We start from the raw sequence: 22701 nt of genomic DNA, 5'->3' as shown, positions 1-22701 counted from the left end.
GATGTCTGATCTGAGAGACCTTAAATGGGATAGGTTCTTTGTAGAGGGTTAACATCGCTAAATTTGGCGGCTAACATTTTGTGTTGGCTCGATTTCTTCATTGACCACGCTGGATCATTTTTTCTTGGTTGGGTTGATTCATGCTGCGAGATTCGATAACTCTTATTTCTTCGCGAGCTATCTTCCCATCTTCCCAAAAGTGCAAGATGTTGCCATGCATTCCCATTCTAACTTTTCTTTATACGCTAGTGTCTTCGAAACACTCTAAAGCCTAGAATTGCACAAGATGCTACCATGCATCTCCATTCTGATGCATCATCATGCTACATTGTTTCTTCAATTCTCTGAAGCCCAAAATTGCATCATGCTACCACGCATTGCCTTTCCAACATTTCCTCACTCCACAATTCTTTCATGAGTCTTTGAGACCCAAAATTGTGCCACATGGAGGGGGTTCACACCTTTTGTGCTATCTTCTTCGTTTGTTGGGAGGAATCTCTTCACTACATCTTAATCATCCATTGGAAATAAAGCCAATCTTGATCGACGAATGTGACTTAATCCTTCATTGGGAGGAGTTTCCTTGTTGCATCTCAGTCATCCTTTTTGAGGGGAGAATCTACATTGACGGTTGTGATTTAATCCTTCATTGGTGAGGATTCACGATGCATCTATGCCGTCTATTTCGAGAGGAAGACCTTCATCGATGACCATCATTCATTTTTGGGGAAACCAAATTCCCCCTTGGGATCAACCTTGCATTTTTTGTGGAAGGTTAAGACATCATGTTATCTCTTTTCATAGTTTTTTGCTAGCAACATGAATGTCGTTCCTCTTCTTTCCATGAGTCTCCATTCTAGCGCCTCCTTACGCTGCATTGTTTCTGCAATGCTCTAAAGCCCAAAATTGCGTCATGCTACTACATGTCACCTTTCTGACATTTCCTCACTCTGTAGTGCTTTCGCGAGGCTCCAAGACCCAGAATTGTGCCATGTAGTGGGGGTCCCCACCTTTTGTGCTATGGTTACAATTTAGATTTTAGGGTTATGGTTAGAATCAAGGTCAATTCTAGAGTTTATAGAATATTTAGAGTTAAGATTAGGGATTAAATATACATGAGGGTTAGCATTGGATTGTATGATAATTAAAGTTAGGATTATAGTTAGATATATCATTTAGATTAGGTTTTAGTCAGGGTTTAATTAGACTTAAGATTAGGGTGAGGATCAAGGTGAAGTCTATATTAGGGTTCATATCATGGTAGGATTGAAACTAATGTTAGGGTTAACATTGAAATTATGATTAGGGGTAAGGTGAAGATTTATATTTGGTCATGATTGTGGTTTGTGCTAGGATTAGGGTCTAAGCTATTATTAATTTTATGATTGTACCTTTAGGGTTAGGGTTTTGTTTAAGTTTATGATTATGGTTACAACTATGGTTTATGGTTCAAGTTTAAAGTTGGGAATGTGATTAGGATCAGGGATTAGTAAATTTTTTAAGAGTTCGGTTATAGGTTTACACCATGGTTAGGACCTTGGGACTGGATTTAGAGTTTAATATCATGGTTATCCATATAGGTAGGTTTAGGATTTTGATCAATATTTTGGAGTTTGTTTTTACATTATGGTTAAGGGTTAGATTTTAGGGTTAGGACTATAACCAATATTAGTGTGTAGGTTTTTGGTTTAGATTATGGTTTGGACTAAGATTTTCGTTATGATTAGAGTTTAGAATATCAATAGGGATATGTTTTAGTGCTATAATTATAGTTTAATGTTGGATTATAGTTATATTGTACATCATTGTTGGGGCTAGGGCTAAGGTAGGGGTTGTTGTTAGGGTTAACTAAGGATGACAATTAGGATGGTTTATCTTTTCAAGTAGAAAAAAAAACTCATATTGATTCAAAAACAAAGAAATTATACTTCAAAAATATTTTTCCATGTCATAATAGATTCATTTATTTTAATTATTGTATTAGTTAAGTTGTTTGATGTTTCAAAGTAAACATGGCTTATTTTATTTAAATTTAAATAATATTATTGTTTTGAATAGAATTTAGCTTAATTGTTAATGATCATATTTATATTTCTAATATTAACTCCAATTTGATCAAAGACCAAATATATTTTTGGTATTTTTGTAAACAAACTTGCTTAACACTTCCCTATTTGAAAGTTAATAAAATATCATTTCTATTGTCTTAGATTTGAGAGTAAGTATATTAAATAAGTAATAATAAATGAACATTATGATTAATATATTTCTAAAATAAAAATATATTACTTAAAAACTTGTTTACTTTAAATGAATAAAGTACTCATTTACTTGTAAATTTTAAAAATAGAAATTAATCTACATATATATATAAAATATTTATTCTTTTTCCTATTTGCATACAAATTAATTAAAATCTAAACTTTAATCTACATAAATATTTTTAAAATATATATCCATCAATAAATAGTTTAGAATAAAGTCAAATCTAAAAATTAGACACATATAGAATCTTTTTAATTTCTATATACATGTTTTTCTAATTTATTTCTACAAACATGCAACTGATATTTCTATTATCCATTTTTTTCCATTTAAAAAAAATCTAGATGTAAATAGAATTTTTTTAGATGCATGCAATCTTTCTAATTTTTTCTACATACATATATTAACATTTCTATTTTATATTTTGTTTTTACATTATGGTTATTTCAATCAAAATATGTAGATGTAAATAGAATTCTTTTCAAAAAGATTTATTTAAATTTAAATAATATTATTGTTTTGAACTGAATTTAGCTTAATTGTTAATGATCATATTTATATTTCTAATATTAACTCCAATTTGATCAAAGACCAAATATATTTTTGGTATTTTTGTAAACGAACTTGCTTAACACTTCCCTATTTCAAAGTTAATAAAATATCATTTCTATTGTCTTAGATTTGAGAGTAAGTATATTAAATAAGTAATAATAAATGAACATTATGATTAATATATTTCTAAAATAAAAATATATTACTTAAAAACTTGTTTACTTTAAATGAATAAAGTACTCATTTACTTGTAAATTTTAAAAATAGAAATTAATCTACATATATATAAAATATTTATTCTTTTTCCTATTTGCATACAAATTAATTAAAATCTAAACTTTAAACTACATAAATATTTTTAAAATATATTTCCATCAATAATTAGTTTAGAATAAAGTAAAATCTAAAAATTAGACACATATAGAATCTTTTTAATTTCTAGATACATGTTTTTCTAATTTATTTCTACAAACATGCAACTGATATTTCTATTATCCATTTTTTTCCATTCTAAAAAAATTTAGATGTAAATAGAATTTTTTTAGATGCATGCAATCTTTCTAATTTTTTCTACATACATATATTAACATTTCTATTTTATATTTTGTTTTTACATTATGGTTATTTCAATCAAAATATCTAGATGTAAATAGAATTCTTTTCAAAAAATCTAGATGTATATAGAATTCTTTTAATTTTTTACATACATAAAATCTTTCTAATTTTTTTCTACATACATAAAAGAATAATTTCTATTTAAAAAAAAAAGCTATCATAAAGATTGATAAAAAAATTGATTGCATATGCATTCTTTATTTTGTGCACTAAACGCACAAAATAAACTATATAGATTAAAACTTCCCGTGCTTGGCATGAGAATATACAATAGAAATATCAGTTAGCAAGAATAGTCGGCCATAAGCAATCAAATCTGCCTTGCCACTGGAAATAGCTTCGTTACCATCATCCCGATCATAACCCCCTGTAGCCAAAAATGTTCCCTTGAATGCTGTTCTTATGAGAATCAGGCTCTTTTCACTCGCTATTGTCGTCTGCGAATTATCAATCTTGGGCTCAAAGAAATGAGCGTACAATATCTTATATTTATTCAGAGCCTCTGCCATGTGAAGTCCCAGTGCCTCTGGATTTGAGTCATACGCTTCTGCATGATCCGAAAATGGAGAAAGCCGAATTCCCACATGCTCTGCTCCGATTTCCTCCACCACTGCTTCCACAACTTCAAGTGCAAATCTGCAATGATTCTTCAATGTTTCGCCATAGCCATCTGTTCGATCATTCACGCTATCCTTCATGAACTGGTCCACAAGGTACCCATGCGCCCCATGGATCTCAACACCATCAAACCCTGTTCGTAAAAGGACTAATTATGTCAACAAAAGGAACATTCTCTTCTTCAAACCAAGATAGATCAGAATAAAAAAACATACCTGCATCTATTGCATTCCTGGCAGCATTTCGAAAATCAGCAACTATATTGGGAATTTCCTCTGTTTTCAGAGGCCGGGGAGGAAAGAAATCTGCCACATCCTTTCGGTTCGGAAGAGGGATCTTTCCAGAGATTGGTTTGCTTGTGGAGGAAACTGGAGATTGGCCATTAGGCTGATAATCTGCATTCCAATGCACCCATTAAATACACAATACACTGTTTGTTGTGGAGGAGAGCCAACCAAATTGAAATTAATTAAAATTGAAATCTAAATCAAAGTAGAATATTATAACTAATTTTGAATTTCAATTTACATCTACATCTAAATCTAAATGAAAATGTAAATAAAAAATAGAAATCTCACCTGCAAAAATGTTACTCCAAAACTTCAATTTACTCCTATTCAAAAACTCCAATCTAATCCTCCAATAACCTCCACCTCTTCCTTCCTGCAAAAACATAAAATGAAAATGAAATGAGGAGCCTTGGTTTTATAACTTCTGAGAGGCTCCTCATATCCCCCAACAGACGTCTCTTCACATTCCACGAATTTGTTTCAAATTCCCCCACTCCCCGCAAAAAAAAAGCATGAATGTGCATGCAAAATTATATTTAACAAAAAAAAAAATCATATTGAAATTATTTCGCCCCTATTTTTTCGGGCCCTACTTTTTCGGGTCCTACTTTTTCGGGCCCTACTTTTTCGGGCCTATTATTTCGGCCTCTATTTGGCTTCCTATTATTTCGGCCAGCTATTATTTCGAGAATTTTTTTTTAATATTTAATTTGGAAGTTTGTAACTGCTCCCAATTCTTTTTTATTGACAGAGATCTTGGCATATTCTCGTGCTGGACATTTGTGCTGCCATTGTATAGAACGCCTCTCGGCGTAACCAAGGAGATTCTATGTGTGATATGACAACCTAAAATTGACTCAAAAGTTTGAGAAAACAAGTAGAAATTAATGGCAAAACCAGTAACAATTTATTCAAGGAACAAAATGATTCGTCAACTTAAACATTGTAACTCAACAAACATCAGAAACATATTTATCAACGAGACGAAAACTGCAAAAATCTGCTCTCTGTGGTGTATTATAAGACCGTTAATTTTAGCGTCTCGAAAATCTGTATTCATAGTAGTCCGTGTAAGAACATCATAAGCTAAAACGATTGTTCGCGGAAAAGAGTAATGAACACATGTCGGTGGGCCTAATTTTGTCTTGGGAAGATTTCGCTTAATTTCGTGCAACTGGTGCACAGGGGAAATCAGTAATGGGGCCTGTAAAGGGAGTTTTATTGGATCAATCCTTTCTGTTCTCGGGTAGTGATGGCGAGGAAGGGAGATTACATTTGCTTCCAGGCGCAGAGAATTTGCTTCTTAGGCTTCAGTACTCCCAACTTCACGTTGTAATTACCAGTCCCTCTAATGCATAATTAATGTTGGTTTTTCCCTGTGCTAAATTTTTGTTATTCAAATTTTCTGCATTTCGATTATTGAAAGGTTGCTCTGTAGTTTTATCTTCATCCTCACAATGCTGTTCATTTGGACATGCATTTGCTGCTAACATGGAGGATGGAGTCACCCAAATCCTCTGATCCCTTTACTTCAAAACCCATGAATGTTATGCTACTAGAAGTACAAGAAAATTTTGAACACAGGCATTATTATAGCTCGCCCATAAATCTATCCTTCAGATAGAAGTTTATAAAGGTAACCGAAAAATCTATATTTTGGATGATTGTTTTTGTTTTTGATTGGAAAGGTGAAGTTCATTGGACTGGTTCGCTCTTTGTTCTGATTCCGTGGAGAAATGTTGAAGAGGGCTAGACCAAAATTATTTCAGAACCGGTGGACGAGGAATCCTCCTTGGAAACTGCCTATTTGCTGCGAAGAAAAAGTTTATCACCAGAGCTAAACAAGTAGATGTGAAACTTAGGACGAACACTCATCATTTGAGATGCGAAACAGGTAGATGGAAGATACCGAAGGAAGACTGGGAGGAAATAATATGTTTATTTTGCAACATGCGAGTGGTGGAGGTTGAGTGGCATTTTCTCACGGAATGCCCAGCATACAATGACATCCCCTCCAGCTATGGGGATATTCTAGAAATAGGCAATTTTGGTAACTCTTTTTGGGGAAACACAGCTAGATAGGATAGCCAATTTAGTGATCAACATTCATTGTCAAAGAGCAGTCTTAAAGAAGCAGCTCCAAAAGGCTTAATGTTCTTGAGTCTTGGGGGTGTGCACGTTTTTCTAGTTGGTGCCATAGGCTACTTTGGCCCTGCGGATGTTATTAAAATCATTCCTTCAATATTCAAGTAATAAGTCCTAAGACGGCTAGTACGAGATATGGTTACATAAACAGAGTACTCGGCTATCTCTGCACATGGTCATTAGCAAAGGACCTTTTTGATGTTTGCGATTTCACCATCTGGCAATCATTTGAGAATATGATCGCCGTAATGCAAACTTTCAATAAATATCTCCTTAAGCTATCCGGTTGATAACTATGGCATGAAACAAAATGTACCATCATAGTAGACTTTTCCTATTTCACATCTCTTATTCCTTGAAGGTAAAATAAAATCTGAATTTAGGTGGAAGAACGCGTTAGTGTCAAATATGATGATGATTTTGATTCAGGTATAGCCTTCTACTGTACTGTGATCCTAAGGTACTTTATTGTGAATTTAATGATTTAGTTAGTGACTTTAAGGTGTAGAATAGCACAGAAACATGGAACTGAATGGACTATGCCATGCACTTAAGTTTCCTTGAAATAAACTATTTTGATACTTAAGCCTCTAATCCTAGCATGCCCCTGATCAATGTCTGATGTTTTTTGAATGGATGAACATCTCTTAAGGGAGCTATCCCTGTAAATATACAGCTGTTATAAATAGCTTTGTGGATACTGCACAGGAGGGCCTATTTACATTGCTACGTTCTTTCCAATATTTCTGCATGCAGTTGTTAATGTTTTATAGCTGCAGGAGAACCATTATTACCTGTGATAGTTAAATTTCCTATCATTGTTCTTGAGACTTCTTATATTAAAAGTGTAATGGCTCTTTCATTGCTGGTAACATTAATTATGAAGGGTCATTGGGCTTTAAGCTTCATGGAGTTTGTCATGCTTGCCAAAAATGATGATGTGGTGAACATCTTCTTCCTTCACTGGCTTTTACTGATCCATATTAAAAATTTGATAAGTAAATTAGGCCACATGTCTATTGGTATGCATTGAGATGTTTGTATCTGCTGAGGGGTGTTATTGATGCCTCTTGCGATGACTCTTTGGCTCCTGCCATATTGATCTCTCTGGGTGGTGTTGTGTATTGATAGAATTTAGCATGTGTAGCGTTTATTTTATGAAGGGAGTGCAACATGATCGTAAATGTTGAGACGGTGAAGATACAAAGAGTCGCCATCTTGTAACTGACATAACTGGGAGTAGTGTCAATTTTCTCAGCAACTTGAATTCCTTTGCTTCTTTCTGGGAGTCGGATATAATTATGTCTATTCATTCTTGAGTGATGCGATTTTGATCATAGTGGTCTTGTTTTTCACGTGACATCAGAAATTGTTGTTTGTAGAACAAATGATTAGGCTTCTTGTTGATACGAAGAGTCTGGGAGACTGTTGTCTTTGTGCAGTGTGGCTGCAGAAGTGTTTTGAAACTTTTGTGTTGTTGATCAGCTTGTCCATGTTTAGTATTAACTGTCAAGCATTCATTTATGGGAGTTTAAGGGAAGTTTTGTTCATTATTATTACCTCTGTTTGCAGCATTCACTTGGTGTATAGTTGCAAGCTTATTATTTTGTAAGGGGAGTTATATTGATTCTTTTGTGTAGAAGCTCAAGAGTTTGTGAGCTATGTACTGAGACTGTTATTATCTAAATAAGGGAGTACTTATTGTGTGGTTGGGTCTTTCCCTCGAGCAGGATGGTTTTTCTAGGGTATCTCTGGTGTTACTGTTTTTTATTTATCTATTCGTTGCTTTCATGCTATTTTGGCTCAAAATTTTAGCAGCAGTTCCGTTGCCATTTAATATCCGTTCTACATTATATATTTTCTTTACTCTTTTATCTCTGTAAAACATGGCTAATGGGTTTTAGAATTTCCATTCTTGTCACTGTCTTCTTCCTCACTATCCTTAGACTTCAAGCTTAACAATTCAATTGTGAGAGACTAGTTTACCATCGTTAGAGGGGTATATGAATACTGTCATTGCTTGTTATCCTTGCATCAGTCTTTAATGCAATTTCAACACTTTTTCTCCAGCTTATCTTCCCATCATATAATTGTTTATTGTCACATGATTTTTCATGATTACAAATCCAGCCAAAAATATTTCCACCTACTCAATGTGTCACAAAATAATGTCCTTGTCTTGTATGCTACCATGTTCATTAGCTTGTCTACCACATCATTTGCTTCACTATGAATTAAGAGAATACAATATGCTTAACAAAATGAAATGGAATGAACCAAGAAACTCCCCTTCAAAGGCTACAAATCCAGAGCTTAATGGAGTGAACACGAGGTGACGAAGCTCCAATGGTGTGATGACTAAAATGTTGCGAAGAAGCTGTCCAAGATGCAAGAGTGTGCTCAAGAAAGTATGGAGAAGTTGTTTGAGATCCATGAAAGTGTCCAAGAAGCTTGAGAGTGTATAGAAGTCCAAATTGTGTGGAAGTAGATCAAAACGGGCTCCAGGATGAACTTTTAAGCTATTTCAACAATTCTCGACATTAGTCTAAGAGGCGTTACATTGTAGGGGTGACATTTGTAATGTCTCAATGGCTCACTGCACGTCTGCAGATTTGTGGGTCAAGTGTGTGCCGCATGGACGTCTTTGTGGTGTGCACACATTTTGAGCTAATCAGACCATGTAGCCAGAATCTGGATGGGAAAAGGACAAAGCAAATTGCAGGACATGGAAGCTTATATGGGATTTTTTTTTTTCAGCTAAGGTATGAGCATCATATAATGGTAAATTATACTGGGTGCAATTTTAGAACATTACAGTTTGCGCCCAATCTAGTGAGCATATCATATAAAAAATGTGAGCTGAAGTAGAGAAAGCCCACCTAAGGGTCTTTTGTCTCCATGAGGTTGCCTTTGGGGGAAAGCCTTAAGTGTTGTGAGATCACATCCAACAAGCAAGTTATAGATAAATATGCTAGATGAAAGAGAAAGATAATAATAAGATAGTGATCACTGATAGCATGCCAATATGGGTTGCAAGTTGTATTATGCTAGATAGTCATACAAGAGGGTGATTTTGAGTGCCAATATGAGTAGAAAATGCTAGATAGTCATATGATAGAATGACTTTAGATTGCTCCAATATGAGTAGAAAAGGCTAGATGGTCATATGATAGGGCGACTTTGATCACATTTGTACAAATGACAAAGGTTAGATAGTCATATAATAGGGCGAGAAATATTACATTTGTAGAAATAACAAAGGTTAGATAGTCGTATAATAGGGCGAGAAATTTGAAAATGTCGGTATGGGTACTAATGCTTGATAGTTGCTTGATAGGGCCAAAGATATGCTGATATGAGTAGAAAAACTAGATTTCTATAAGATAGAGAAAAAGATCTGATAGACAAGTTTATTGGTCCCCAGTGAGGAAAACAAATAGATTAACAAATCTAAATTTTTAGAAAAAACTACGATATTGAGACAACAAGATAATAATAAGATATAAAAAGTCCCTCTTAGAATGGATTGTGTTGCTTAGAGGGAAAGATGAGACATTATAAGGAGAAACAAAGGTATTGTGGCATGTCAACATACAAGATATTTCATGGAATGTCGCCCCACAACAGGTGGCACATGATATCCACAACATCAAGACAAGCAAGTAGAAACAGTGAGATCCAATTTTTTAGTGACAAAACCCAAAAGAGTAAAAAGATTTTTGATATATGATATCTTATGAGTATTTCATTAGGGCCAACATGTTCGGATTTGGGGAAGAGTACATGATCAAAAAAAAAAAAAAGAATAATAAAAGTTTGGGCCAACATGAAAGGATAGCCTAAATGCCCCTACCATTTTGCATTGTCCCCAAATGTCAAAATATAATAGACAACAAATAGAAGAACATGATGACAAATAGAAGTTTATGACATCACATTCTATTTCCAAGTACTAATAGAGTGCAAGGGTCTTGTAGAGGGTACAACATATAAAGACAAGTTTGAAGGAATATAAACAAGTATGCTCTAATCTACAAATGTAAAAGTGGGTACTACCTCACAGATTGTCTACCAACATATCACAGTCTTCCCAATCTTCATCATATGAGAAGGGAGGTTGAGGCTATAATGGAACAACTCCTATGACATCCCTAGCAGCCTAACCAATCGCTAGGGCCAAGGATGAAGCCGCTTTAATTTTTTCATCCAGTGGCTCAATTGTGGCGAGTGTGAGGGATTGTGTGAAGTTCATTTTCAACACCAAAATCTCCATAGGCAGGCCAAACATACATACCTTCTGGGATGTAGGCAACTCAAGTTGAGGCAAAGATGAAGAAGACACACCACCAACCTTTGCAAAAGGGGCAGTGACGAATTTGGGAGAAATCAGAACTTGCTCCACTGCAAGCGTAAAAATTGAATAAGGGTCTGCCAGAGTGGACTTGCGACAGTGAAACTTAGGCACAGGTCCATGTTGAAAGTGTCTTTAGAATCTCCTTCTAATCCATTGTAGCCAGCCCAAGAACCTTGGGAAAGATGAAATGACGATTAGGAGATGGTGTAGGTTGAGTAGACATAACCACAATTTACATTACTTGTGTATGCAACATATTTATGGGTTTATGGAGTTGTGGGAGATTTGGCAAAGAGCTGATTAGTGGAGGTTCATAAGAAAGGGAAATGAAAACTTGGACCTACTTGATGTGAGGCCCAATAATCACCCCTAGAGCAATAGGAAGCAAAACAAAGGATTTGGTTGGATGAGGGATCGATGTTACAGGAGCTGAAGCAAAAGGAACAAACATTGGAAATGAGGAATTGGTCTACACCTTTGCATTGATCTTATATTTCAAGGCCCTAGCATGTTGGCGATGCTTACACATATGTGCAAGCTAGTTTCGACATAGGTTCGAACTAGGATAGAGGTTTGTGGAGGCTCAGGGATATCTTTCTCTGACAAAGCAACCATCAATGCCATGACCATCAGGGAAGAACGCCTTATCGATGAAATAGGAGGTGTATTGATGGGGCAATTGTGGGTTCAATCATGGGCGCTCTTCCCCTTTGTGCCTTGTAGATGACAAAAGGATCAAAGGGCCCCCTCAAAGGTAGAGGGATAGGTGCAAGAGGAGACAAAGAAACCCATGGTGATATCTTATCCTTATCGTAAAAGGTAGGAGAGGAATGTCCAACATGATGTAGATCTGAAAGGGTGAACCTTGGACTTGGGCACCATGAGTGCCTTTCCTTTGTCCATGCTTGGTGTAGCCGTAGGAACAAAAGACACCACTGGAGTTTGCAAAGTTCTAGTGGACATGGAGGCTTTCCCTAAGATACACGCTTGCAATGTGCACCCAACAAAGAGGGAATAGATGACAAAGCATGCTGAACCACAAGGGAGGATTGAAAGGAATGGATGAACACAAGATGAGAGATAGGTGTTACAAATTTGAAAAACATTTCCTTGGCTCTATACTAATTATATGCAAAGAATCATACATTCTGCTGGGGATGTTGGTATCCTACCAGAGTGGGCCAAAATTGATTCAGTAAGAAGGCCCCTTGGGATGAGGGGGGCACAGTACCCTCAAGGGGAACTTAAGGCATTTATGCACCACTTAGGAAACTGCTCCCATGAAGACTAGCTAGGGGACACCTAGCTTGATCCGAAATAGGTTTGACCTAGAGTGGCAATGGAAGTTATAAAAATAGCCTTTGGTTCCACTTAGACCCTCAAGGCAATTGAACCCAAAGGTCGAAGTGATAGCCCATCATGAGTTTTAATGGTAGCATAGCATTCATTATACTGTACACAAAGAGTACCTCCTCTATGATAAATCCATAGTACACACAAGGTAAACCATTATGCCTCTAACATTGGTTTTGTTAACCCACGTTGGGATATACAAAGGAGAAGGTTATCTTTTATAAGGGACATCAAGAGGGGTAAACAATATGTTCATGTTAAATGTCCCCCGATTAGGTGGTAGTATGGGAGTCATTGTCACAATATCAACAAATGACCTATCACCCAAAAAAGAGGAATGATGTAGAAGACCCTAGTTCATGTTAGGTTCATAAAAATGTGGAGAAGGGAATTTGTCACCCTCGAGATTCATGGAATCCCAAGTAGCCAATTGCTCCTTGCGCCACTTGACTTCTATTAGCACTTTGGTGAGCTAAGATGATCATGACAACTTAATGAAATCTATGACTAAAATGAAATGAAATATGTAGTGAAGAAACTTAATTAATTAAACTATGTGAGTAGACAAATATTTTGATTACTAGAAATGAAAGAGCTAATTGTCACGATTAACTACTTGGTTTCATAAGCTTACTATCCTAGACACCAACACGAGTATAGGAGTACAATGCTATTGTTAGCTAATTTTTTTGTAAGTCACAAGAACAACAAGTTGCAAAACTAGGATTTTAGGCAAGTGTCATGAGTTTTCTCTCGTTCAGTAATAGGGGAGGCTCCCTGCTTATCGTAGTGTCCTCGATACGATCTTAACTGAAATTACAAAAGGGGCGATGATTTCAATAAATTCCTCTTTTTTTAGGAATGGTTCACGAACAATTAGAACTTTAAGCTCTACAAAACTCACCTATTGCTATGATAATATTGGTGGCTCAGTGGTTTATGTAAGAACAACTCCTAAGACAATAATCAACTATAATATTTTGGTGAAATGACAACAAGAACCCAAAGTTTCCTACGATCAGTTCAACTTTATGATTTATGTAGAACAATTGGCAAGATGTAGTTTTTCTTACCAATTATCTTTAAACTTCTAAACATAATACTTTAAATTAAAGCACAAAGCCTTTAATGCTTACTAATTTGTAGCCACTATTTAACTATAGCAATTTCTTTTCTTGAAGCTCATAGTCTTTGAGAAACTAACTGAAAGCTCAAGTGATTTAAGCAAGATAACTATAAGCTTAAATAAAGAAAGATCAATTGGTGCAACATACGAATACGCCAATTAACCGCAAGATCCACAACACAAAGTTTGAGAACTCTTGTATCTTCTATTCAATTAGAAAATATGCACCATGAACGCAATTTTCAAGACACAAGAGACCTTAGCACAATATTTTTGCCCAAAACAAAAGACGGATATTTGCAATGAGCTCTATCCTTTATATAGGAAAACGAGGAGAGAAAAGAGAAAATCCTCAACCACCTTGACTTATTCAATAACAAACAAATTAACTTTGACTTATTCAATGTTGCAAGGCCTAGAGCACTTGCAACTTGATTACATGAAGCAACTATACATGTACATGTTTTCTTGTATTTACAAAGTGTTTATGCTCTACATACAATTTGTCAATAAAACTACATCTATCCTATCAAAGCATGAGAAAAGAAGTGCCTTCAAAGAGTGTCAATGAAATTCTTGAACTTCTATAGAGACTCACGTGCAACTGCTGGATCCGGTTCACTTGTATGTAGTGCAATGACAATTACTATTCACACTGTGCTCATACCTTCAGAGATAACATTATTTTATTCTGTCAATTTGCCTTGTAGACAACTCAATAAAGTTTTATAGCTTGTCAACGTATCAATCACGCTGAAGTTAAAATTATCTACCTCAAGCTGTAGAAGATTAACTTTTGTGAACTTTGTCAAAACATCTTCATCCTTGATCAGCTCGCCATTTTTAGCAATTACCTTGCATGTCAGTTCTTGAAAGTGCTCATTGATCATGTGTTCTTGATTATTACAACGATCCATTATTGCCTTAATTTCTGCTACTAGCCCCTGCAAAACTTGTTCCCTATTGACCATTAAATGCAAATTGTCATATTACATTTCTGTAGAAGAGATGATCTCCCATTGGCTTAGAAATCTAGATCAACTTTTGTCATGTTGGTTGAATGATGTAAGGAGGTCATTTAACTTAGTTATCACTCCGAATCACTTGTGGACCTTGTGATTCTATGCGGCTGCACCAATCATCAATAACCTTAGCCTTTCGCTCCATCTGCTCAGGAAAAGATGTAGAAATAAGATCAACTCTCTAAGAAGAGTTGTTCATTTTTTCAATGGTCTCAAGAAGACGTGCATTTTTTATATCAATTGATTCTTATTCTCCTGCATCTTATCATTTTTCTATGTGAGTAAAGTGACTACATCATGCGTATCTTGCTGATAACCTGGTTGTGTCTGCTTACCAAGTTCAACCCTAGTGAACTTGTAGTCTGTGGATTGGACCTCCTTAATGGGTTTATCGACTAGGTGCTTCACTACCTCAGCATATTGACCTCATCATTATCAACAAGGACCTTGAAAATTATCTTTTCCATTTTGTTCTTTAGGGCCTTAGGTCTATTGACTTCTTTGAAATCAAAATCCTTAGGTGGAATTTCTTCCTTCTTTCTCTTCTGTGTTATAGAGCTTAACCATAGTGGTAAGGAGAAAGAAGATGAACTATCTGCTGATGTTATTGCTAATGTGGTCACTATTTCGACCTATGCAACCATAGTTACAATAGGAGGAGTTTCTATTTGAAATGCCACCCATGTCGGATTGTTGCGTGTAACTTCAGCCATGAATTGCTCAAATTGAGCAGTAGAGTATCTAGTTATGTCAAGGGTGGAATAGACATGGAGGAGAAAGTAGAATATGTATCAAGCACATTCTCAAAACTGTCATATCAGTCCTCCAATGTAAATGCAGGAGCAACTGAGGATATAGTTAGAGTAGGTGTAATCTTAACCGGGTGCATTAGAGGAACATACATCTTGGAGAAAGAATCCACGTTTATATCTAGCAGAGAGTCAGGAGACTCATCCGATGCCAGTGTGACATTTGGGAGTGTTGTCATGACTGATGTATCTACGAAATGAGGCACCTCGGGAACAAGTTTTTAGGAATAGTCTCTTCATGCATCTTATCATCACCGGACCTAAGGTGAATCTTTTCAGGCTCTATAACCTTGATTTCAAAAGCTTGCCTGTGGCCTTTCTCCCTTTGATAGCGAGTTTCGAAATTGATGGGGCTCAAGGATGTTAAAGTACTATCTTTTCCCTTGCCTCTGATCTAGACCACAATCCAATTGGTTCTGAAGGATCAAAGCCTTTACCTAGTCTGGTTTTAATGCACTTGAGACATCTCCTTTACAATTAGATGTTTGTATTTGCGAGGATAGGCTGAAATTATTCCAAGATGGACATACTTTCCTTTAGTGACCATGAAGGTGACAAAATAGGTAAACTCTCCACATGATGCTTCATATAATCTGGATCTACAACATCTCCATCATCTTCAACCCCATCAAGAATCTCTACAAGGTTAAAGTCAACTATTTTCTTGATGATTAATCTACAGTGGTTTAGCTTTTGAATGTCCACCTTTGTGCGCAAACCAATCCAATGATATTTGAGGCGATACATGTGTCTAGACTGTTTGCTCATTTTCTTGTTTAGGCCCCTCCAATCAAAACAACTGCTTGCCATGAACTTCTTCTGAGTGATTCGCTGAAGCTCAAACTCTATATTCTTTTCCTTTGGAACTATGTCCAAGGAGTACCCCCAACTTGACTAGATTTCGTGAAGAAATTCCAACTCCTGACCTATGTAATGTAGACTAGTATGCTTGCACCTTCATGAGTTGCCTTGCTAACTCCATTAGAATGATTGTATCAGTAGGATATTGTGGCAAGGTATATCGTTCGCCTTGGAAATATCCAACTCTTAGGTATGTGAAGTTGGAGAACTATAGGAAAAACAACCATACTCATTTAGCTTGTTCAATGCCTCATCTGAAACTCGCTTCTAGGGAAGCTCTTTATTGAACAAGGACATGTAATGCCCAAAGAATGCATCCTATACCTTCTTGTACTACACGTGACTGGTTCTTAGAGGCCACTGATTATAATTCTCGCATACAGGCACAAGTGACCTATCTCTCATGGTTGAGAGGTCAAAAATCATCCAAGGTCAGCAATAATGTATATGTACGCGTTCATATAGAATGTACAAGTGGAGGAAACCTGAGACAATTGCTTGCACAAGAAATCATTAATCATCTCTTGTGATGTCCCCATTTCAAATAGAATTTTAATAATAATCAAATAAGAAAATATTATTAAATAAATAATACAATTTTGATTAACTAAAATTCATAAAAATATTATTCTTAAAAGAAAAATAAATAGATGATAATATTCTATATATATATATATATATAATATTATCATCTAAATATACCTGTTACCAATTTAACATACCTTTTAAATTGTTATGTTTTATGCTAAACTGATTATGTTTTAACTGTTGACTAAATGTGTTTAGCTACTGAGAGTATATAGTGCAGAACGAAAAGAATGCAGCAAACAAAGTACAGGAAGCATAAGAATGAGAATTGATCACTTTTTCAGGATACAAGTACCAAAAAAAATACTTTTTACTCAAGTATTCAAAAAAATATTTTTACAAAGTGTTCATATTTACACAATACTTGAATACAATGCATTAAGATATTACTAGTGCTCTCAGCCCCTAGCATAAATATCTGAATTAAACACATTGTACAAACAGAAAAGTACTGAAAAAAGATAGAAAGGAAAGGCATCCATTGCCTGAATGGAGGGTTGTTGCATTGAACGCTGGAGGGCTGATCCTGCATCTCCATCTGGGAGTAAAACCTGCAAAAAAAATAAATAAAGAAATGGATCAGTTCATACGAACTGAGCAATGGAAAACTTTCCTATCATCTATACTCTGCTGTTTATACAACATGGTTATCCAAATAACTATGCTAAAAGAGAAGGCAAGAAAATCTGAAGAAAATAAAACATGTTTTTTATTAATGAGTTTGTTCCATGTGTAGATACAGGTATGAAGATTAGAGGTTATAGAAGGATCATGCGTAAGTTACATGCATGAAGCCTTTTGGCTGAGATTGTTCGGGCAAAGACAGAAGATATTGGGGAGGCTGTCGAGGGGGCATACATACATTACAAGTATGGGACCTTCCGGTTAAACCAACGTAGCTGATTGAAGACATTGAGGAGATCATAGAAAGGACGTGCATAAGTAAGCACGAAACTTTCTGGTCAAATCAAGGAGGGGCAAAGACCAAAAGGACGAGAGGAGACCGTCGAGGGGGCATACATGAATTCAAGTATGGGACCTTCCGGCCAAATCATGGAGGATATGTATAGTTTCAAAGTCTGAAGTCAAAGGAATCGCAAGCATATTTCAGTATGTATCAATAAAGTACAGGTACAATTAGTCATAAGGTCGAGCAGGATTACCTATCAGTGCCAAATCAAAAGGAAAGGAAATCTACTACAAAAAATTGACCAGATTAAGCATTATCTTGCTGGTACAGGAACAAAGGTTTTATGGAATACATAACTGGTTCAGGATCTCTTGGGAATGAGATGCGAATAGCAAATGTTTATTTTAAGAAGTTTTGAACAATATTTTAAGTGAAGGCATCAATATTGGTAAGAAATCATTGCATAAGAGAATGTCTTTAGAACAACAACATTTTTGCAAACAAGACTAGGTTTCAGCGAAAAGAAAAGGTGTATCAGCATCAAATGTCTTCAGAAGGTGATACAAGGACAGACAGATGATGCAAAATCTCAGATATCAACAAGTTTGCGGAGATTTATGACTGCTTACATAAGCAGAGACAACCTGAAAAATAGTTAGGACCATCATTATTAGAAGATCTTAAGAGTTGGGGACATCACAAGTATCCAGTCACGGTTCTAGATCTTAATTTTCAAGCTACAACAAATGTAAGAGAAAAATCGTGCCCAACAACAAGATGGTAACGTCCAGTGAGAGGAAGAAAATGTCACAAATTAATAATGATTACAATGTCCTAGCAACGGGCATTAAACAGATGAACTGGAGGTTACACTATGCATAGATCCACGTTGCAGCTATTCTGAAGCTATATTATAGCCGAGACACTTCTCTTAAATAAATCTGAAAGCTTTGACCAGGAATTTGTGCACAAAAATGCAGATACAACAACAACAGTATAGAGAAATACCCAACTGAAATATGACCATGAGGAACTCATAAAAATTGTAGATATACCTTCCAAAGCACAGTATAAAATTCGCATGGAGAAATACTTTCAGCTAGTATGAAGAAAGACCAAAGAGATAAGCCATCATTATATTTATGAATGTTCTATGTTATTTTTTCAGTATTTTTATATTCATGAAAACAATATATGATAAGAGGCTATATGAAGCTTACGGCTAACATAGAGCCATAGAGGAAAATCTGCAAGCTCATGAAGCTGTCCAGCAAGCATGAAATGGTGTCCATCAACACATAGCAGATACAAAACTTACGCCTAGATCTACAACAAAAAGGCGGCGTCCAAAAAAGCCAAAAATCGTGCCCAACAGCAAGATGGTAACGCCCGGGAGGGAAGAAGGAAGGAAACTCACATCTAGCATATGGCGAATGAAGCCAAAAAACCCGCAGTCAAAGATGGAGCAGACATGGCGTCCAACAAAAATACTCAATATTCATGTCCAGAATGAAACGTCTAGCCATCACAACAGCAAGAATATGCAGTCGGCTAGGGTTTGAAAACCCTCAGCCCTTTCTTCCAATGCGTGAATGAGCAAAATGAAACAAATAACTCAACTTTTACCTTGGACGTATTTCAACTTTGCCCTTTGCCATATTCTATAAAATTTCGGGTCCATGCCAAAAAACTCTATAGGCATGCTTTTTTTTTTTAAGAAGACTCTATGTTAGTTTTATATGTATGAAATAAACACATTAATATCAATTATAATTTCATACATACAAAACTAACAAAGTTTTAATAAACTATTAAGTTCTTCTATTTTTATTAATACTAATATATTTATCAATTTTATACGTGATAAACACATTAATATTAATAAAAATAGAAGAACTATTTTCCTTCATTAATATTAATAAAAATAAAAATACTAATTCCCTTTATTATACTTAATATTAACGTGTTGGTAAATCCAAGTTTGAACGCATTAATATTAAATGTAATAAAAGATTTAATTGTAAAAATGATAAATCAAGTGATTATAATTATAAAATCATTGATTTTATTATTTAAAAGGGAATTATATGAGTTTTAATGCCTGAAATCAAGGAGATAAAATTGAAAAAACTATTTTGGAACAAGGGGACATTCAGTTAACAGGGGTTACTTTTGAGAAGGTTCAGTTCCAGTTCCTTATACTGGTTTATGAGTTATATGATGATATTTTAAGCAGCTTATGGGGCAGTTAAGATCAGTTACGCATCAAGTTCATGTGGAGGGCTTATTTTATGCATATATTGCATAATTTAGAGTAGTTTCACATGCTATTTTTATGGTTCTCTTAGTACATCCGAGTTGGAGTTTTTGTGCATGATTTTGGAGAGTTAAAGGCAGTTCCGAGTTATCCAGCAGTTATGCAGATGGTTGAGTGCAGTTTTCAGAGGCTCTTTCATTGTTTTCATCATTTTTGGGTGATTTTTCCTAGACATGACTTTGGAATCCGAGTTAAGGCTATTCTTCTATATATTGTACTTCATCCTCATTAAAGGGGACCTTCTTTCGGCTTCAGATTGTTTGCAGATTGCAGATTTTGAATTGATTGTAAGGGCACTTGTGATAGAGATTATTTATCCAACATTGATTATAGAGATACAGCGGTTCCTTATCATAGATTCTTGTGCAATTTTGTGAATTCCTTGCTTTAATGTTGTGTTCGCCTTCATTATAGCTATATTCCTAGTTGCAGATTTGAATCATGATACATATAATTGCAGTTCTATGTTTGTGATTATTGTTTTCTTGCAGAAAGTTGGTGAAACTTAGGTATCCCTTTCAAAGCAAGAGATCCCAATCCTTACATAGAAACACTTTTTGTGATTACGTGATTGTCTGATATTGTGAACCAATTGTCTTTTTCGTAGTTTGTGCTGAAGTAATCAGAATTACATTCATAACCATTGGTGTATCACCTCACTTAGATTAGTTTTAATCATTCATTCTTTCATTTCTTACCCTTATCTCGAGTACAATTTAGGATTAGGTGATCACAACTTAAGAACCGACCTAGCTTCTGGAGATTCTTCTCTCGTTTTGGGATAACCCACCACTCGAGAGAGTTTTCGCTGTTTCACAGGATAGCTTGATTTTACATCTCGCTAAAGGCGCAAATCCTGATTGACAACAGTTTTCTGGCACGCCCGGTGGGACCACGAACTGCTTCACAGTTCTCTGATTTTCAAGATTTTACTGCTGTTTTGGTGTGAACAGCAATATTTCAGCCTTTTGAAGGTATTTTATTAACACTTGGCGACTCTATGTTTAAGGTTTATCGCAGATTCAGTTGCAGTTTGGTGATTTTTTAATGAGAAGAGCTCCCAGAAGGACAACAAGAGGAAGAAGAACACCAACATTTTCAAGGGGAAGATCAGTTTCACCATCTGGATCAGATTTTTTAGCGTTTGAATATCCTATAATTGAAGAACAGCTAACAAATTCTGAAAAATTTGCGATAGTTATTGAAGATATTGGTTTTCCTGAAGACTTAAGTGTTCGAGATCATTCTGAATCTGAAGGGCCCATTTTTGAGCCATTATCAAGGGACCAATTTGTATTTTCAGCATCTACAAGTGGTGCTACAGCTGCTGTTACAAAACTGAAAACATATCAGCGGAAGGTAAGTCAACCTTTCCGACCTTCATTACCATTTTCGGCACAACAACAAGTACCATCTATTCATCAAATGGCCCGAAATTTGCCATTTGTAGCTTTCAATGCGGGCAGCCCCTTGCAGATTGCTGTCCATCATGATATTCCACCAGCAGCATTAAAAAGTGTACCATATTTTACTGGTGAAAATCATGTTTCATCTGTGGAACATATTAAGGATATTGCTACCCTTTGCGGATTACACCAAATTCAGCATGAAGATGTGGCCTTGAAGTTATTAGCTGCGTCTTTCAGAGGTAAAGCATTAATTTGGTTTAGAAGTCTTGCAGTAAATTCAATTGATAGATGGGACGCATTGGGAAGCTTGTTAATCAGCAAATTCGAAGATAAGTCTGATAATCTTTCTTTGGTTGAACAGTTGACTACCATTAAGAGGCATCCTAATGAGCATATTTCTGATTTTAATTTTCGTTTTTAGCGAACTTGGGATAGAATTCCAGCAACTGTTAAGCCTTCTAATGATTATGCATATTTATTTTATTTAAAGGCTTTTAACAGCGATATTTCAGTTATGATACAATCTATTAGAGGGCGTACTTTGCCTGATGCATTTGATGTCGCTGTAAGGGCTGAAAACAGCTTAATACAAGTTGGTAAACTACCTCCTAGGCCTCCAATGCCTTATTCTGCGGAAATACAGCAGATTGTACCAACTGTTATACCACCATTGGCTGTAATTCCGCCAATGCCAGCATTACCAGCATTCAATGTGCAGGTTGCAGCAGAAGAACATGCTGCTACAGCTCCTATTAGACAGCTACAGGAGCAAAATTAGGGCTTAATTGAGAAAAGTGACAGTATGATGAAAACATTGTAGACTTATGGAAATGAGATAACAAATTTAAAGAGACAACAAGGTCAATATAATAAGCCTAATCAACCATCTTATCAGGAAAGTAGGCAATATAACCAAGCTTCAGGTTCAAACCAGCAAAGACAACCTCAAGGACAACAAAGGAATTATGGCCAAAGGGCCAATCAGCCATACCATTATGCGACTCCTAGCAATTCAAAGGAATTGGTAGTTGTTCCTCAAAACAACTATGCACATGACGAAGAATGGTGCAATACTTGCAACGCTGGTCATTATTGGTTGGATTGTGGATATGCACTTGAGGCAAGAAAGCGAGACCTTTTGAAAGAGCAACAGATTACAAACCAAGGAGAGGTCCATCCTGAACAAGTGCAATAGCAAGTACAACAAGGTAATTCTAATGCTACTTTGATGAATTTTACTAAAGATGAGGCTGTTATAGCAGCAAATTTTGATCAAAATCAGTCTTGGAAGCCTGTATCAGCGGGAACAAGGTCAACAGACCAAGTTGCAAATAATTTACAACAGCAAGTTGATAAAACAAGACAGCAGCAGGCCAATTCTGGTAACACTGAGCCAGGACCATCAAGTGCACAAAAAATGCAGTATGTACCAAAAGGACAGCAAACTCAAGCACAAAAGGCGAGCTT

At 35.7% G+C, this 22701-nt stretch overlaps 1 protein-coding gene and 1 pseudogene across 6 annotated transcripts in view; one reads left to right on the top strand and one right to left on the bottom strand.

Moving 5' to 3' along the window:
• Window positions 1–3668: 3668 nt before the first annotated feature.
• Window positions 3669–4916, bottom strand: LOC149535132 (putative 12-oxophytodienoate reductase 11 pseudogene; annotated as a pseudogene).
• Window positions 4917–5302: 386 nt separating this feature from the next.
• The window catches only part of ITPK4 (inositol 1,3,4-trisphosphate 5/6-kinase 4), a 230026-nt gene continuing 212627 nt past the window's right edge, over window positions 5303–22701 (top strand). For 5 of the 6 annotated variants that reach the window (XM_089803926.1, XM_089803925.1, XM_089803924.1 and 2 more), the window contains exon 1: window positions 5392–5672. In XM_089803926.1, the coding sequence (XP_089660052.1) occupies window positions 5538–5672 (135 nt within the window). In that variant the 5' untranslated portion in view covers window positions 5392–5537. Of the gene's footprint in view, window positions 5673–22701 lie in introns of all 6 variants that reach the window. The other variant, XM_089803927.1, reaches the window with a different exon arrangement.

Source organism: Cupressus sempervirens, chromosome 10 (assembly GCF_028749045.1).
Source record: "Cupressus sempervirens isolate cs-2001-9-10 chromosome 10, ASM2874904v1, whole genome shotgun sequence".
In the NCBI taxonomy this organism is placed as follows: Eukaryota; Viridiplantae; Streptophyta; class Pinopsida; order Cupressales; family Cupressaceae; genus Cupressus; species Cupressus sempervirens.
Note: the sequence above shows the minus strand (reverse complement) of the source record. Positions and strands in the feature narration are given on the sequence as shown.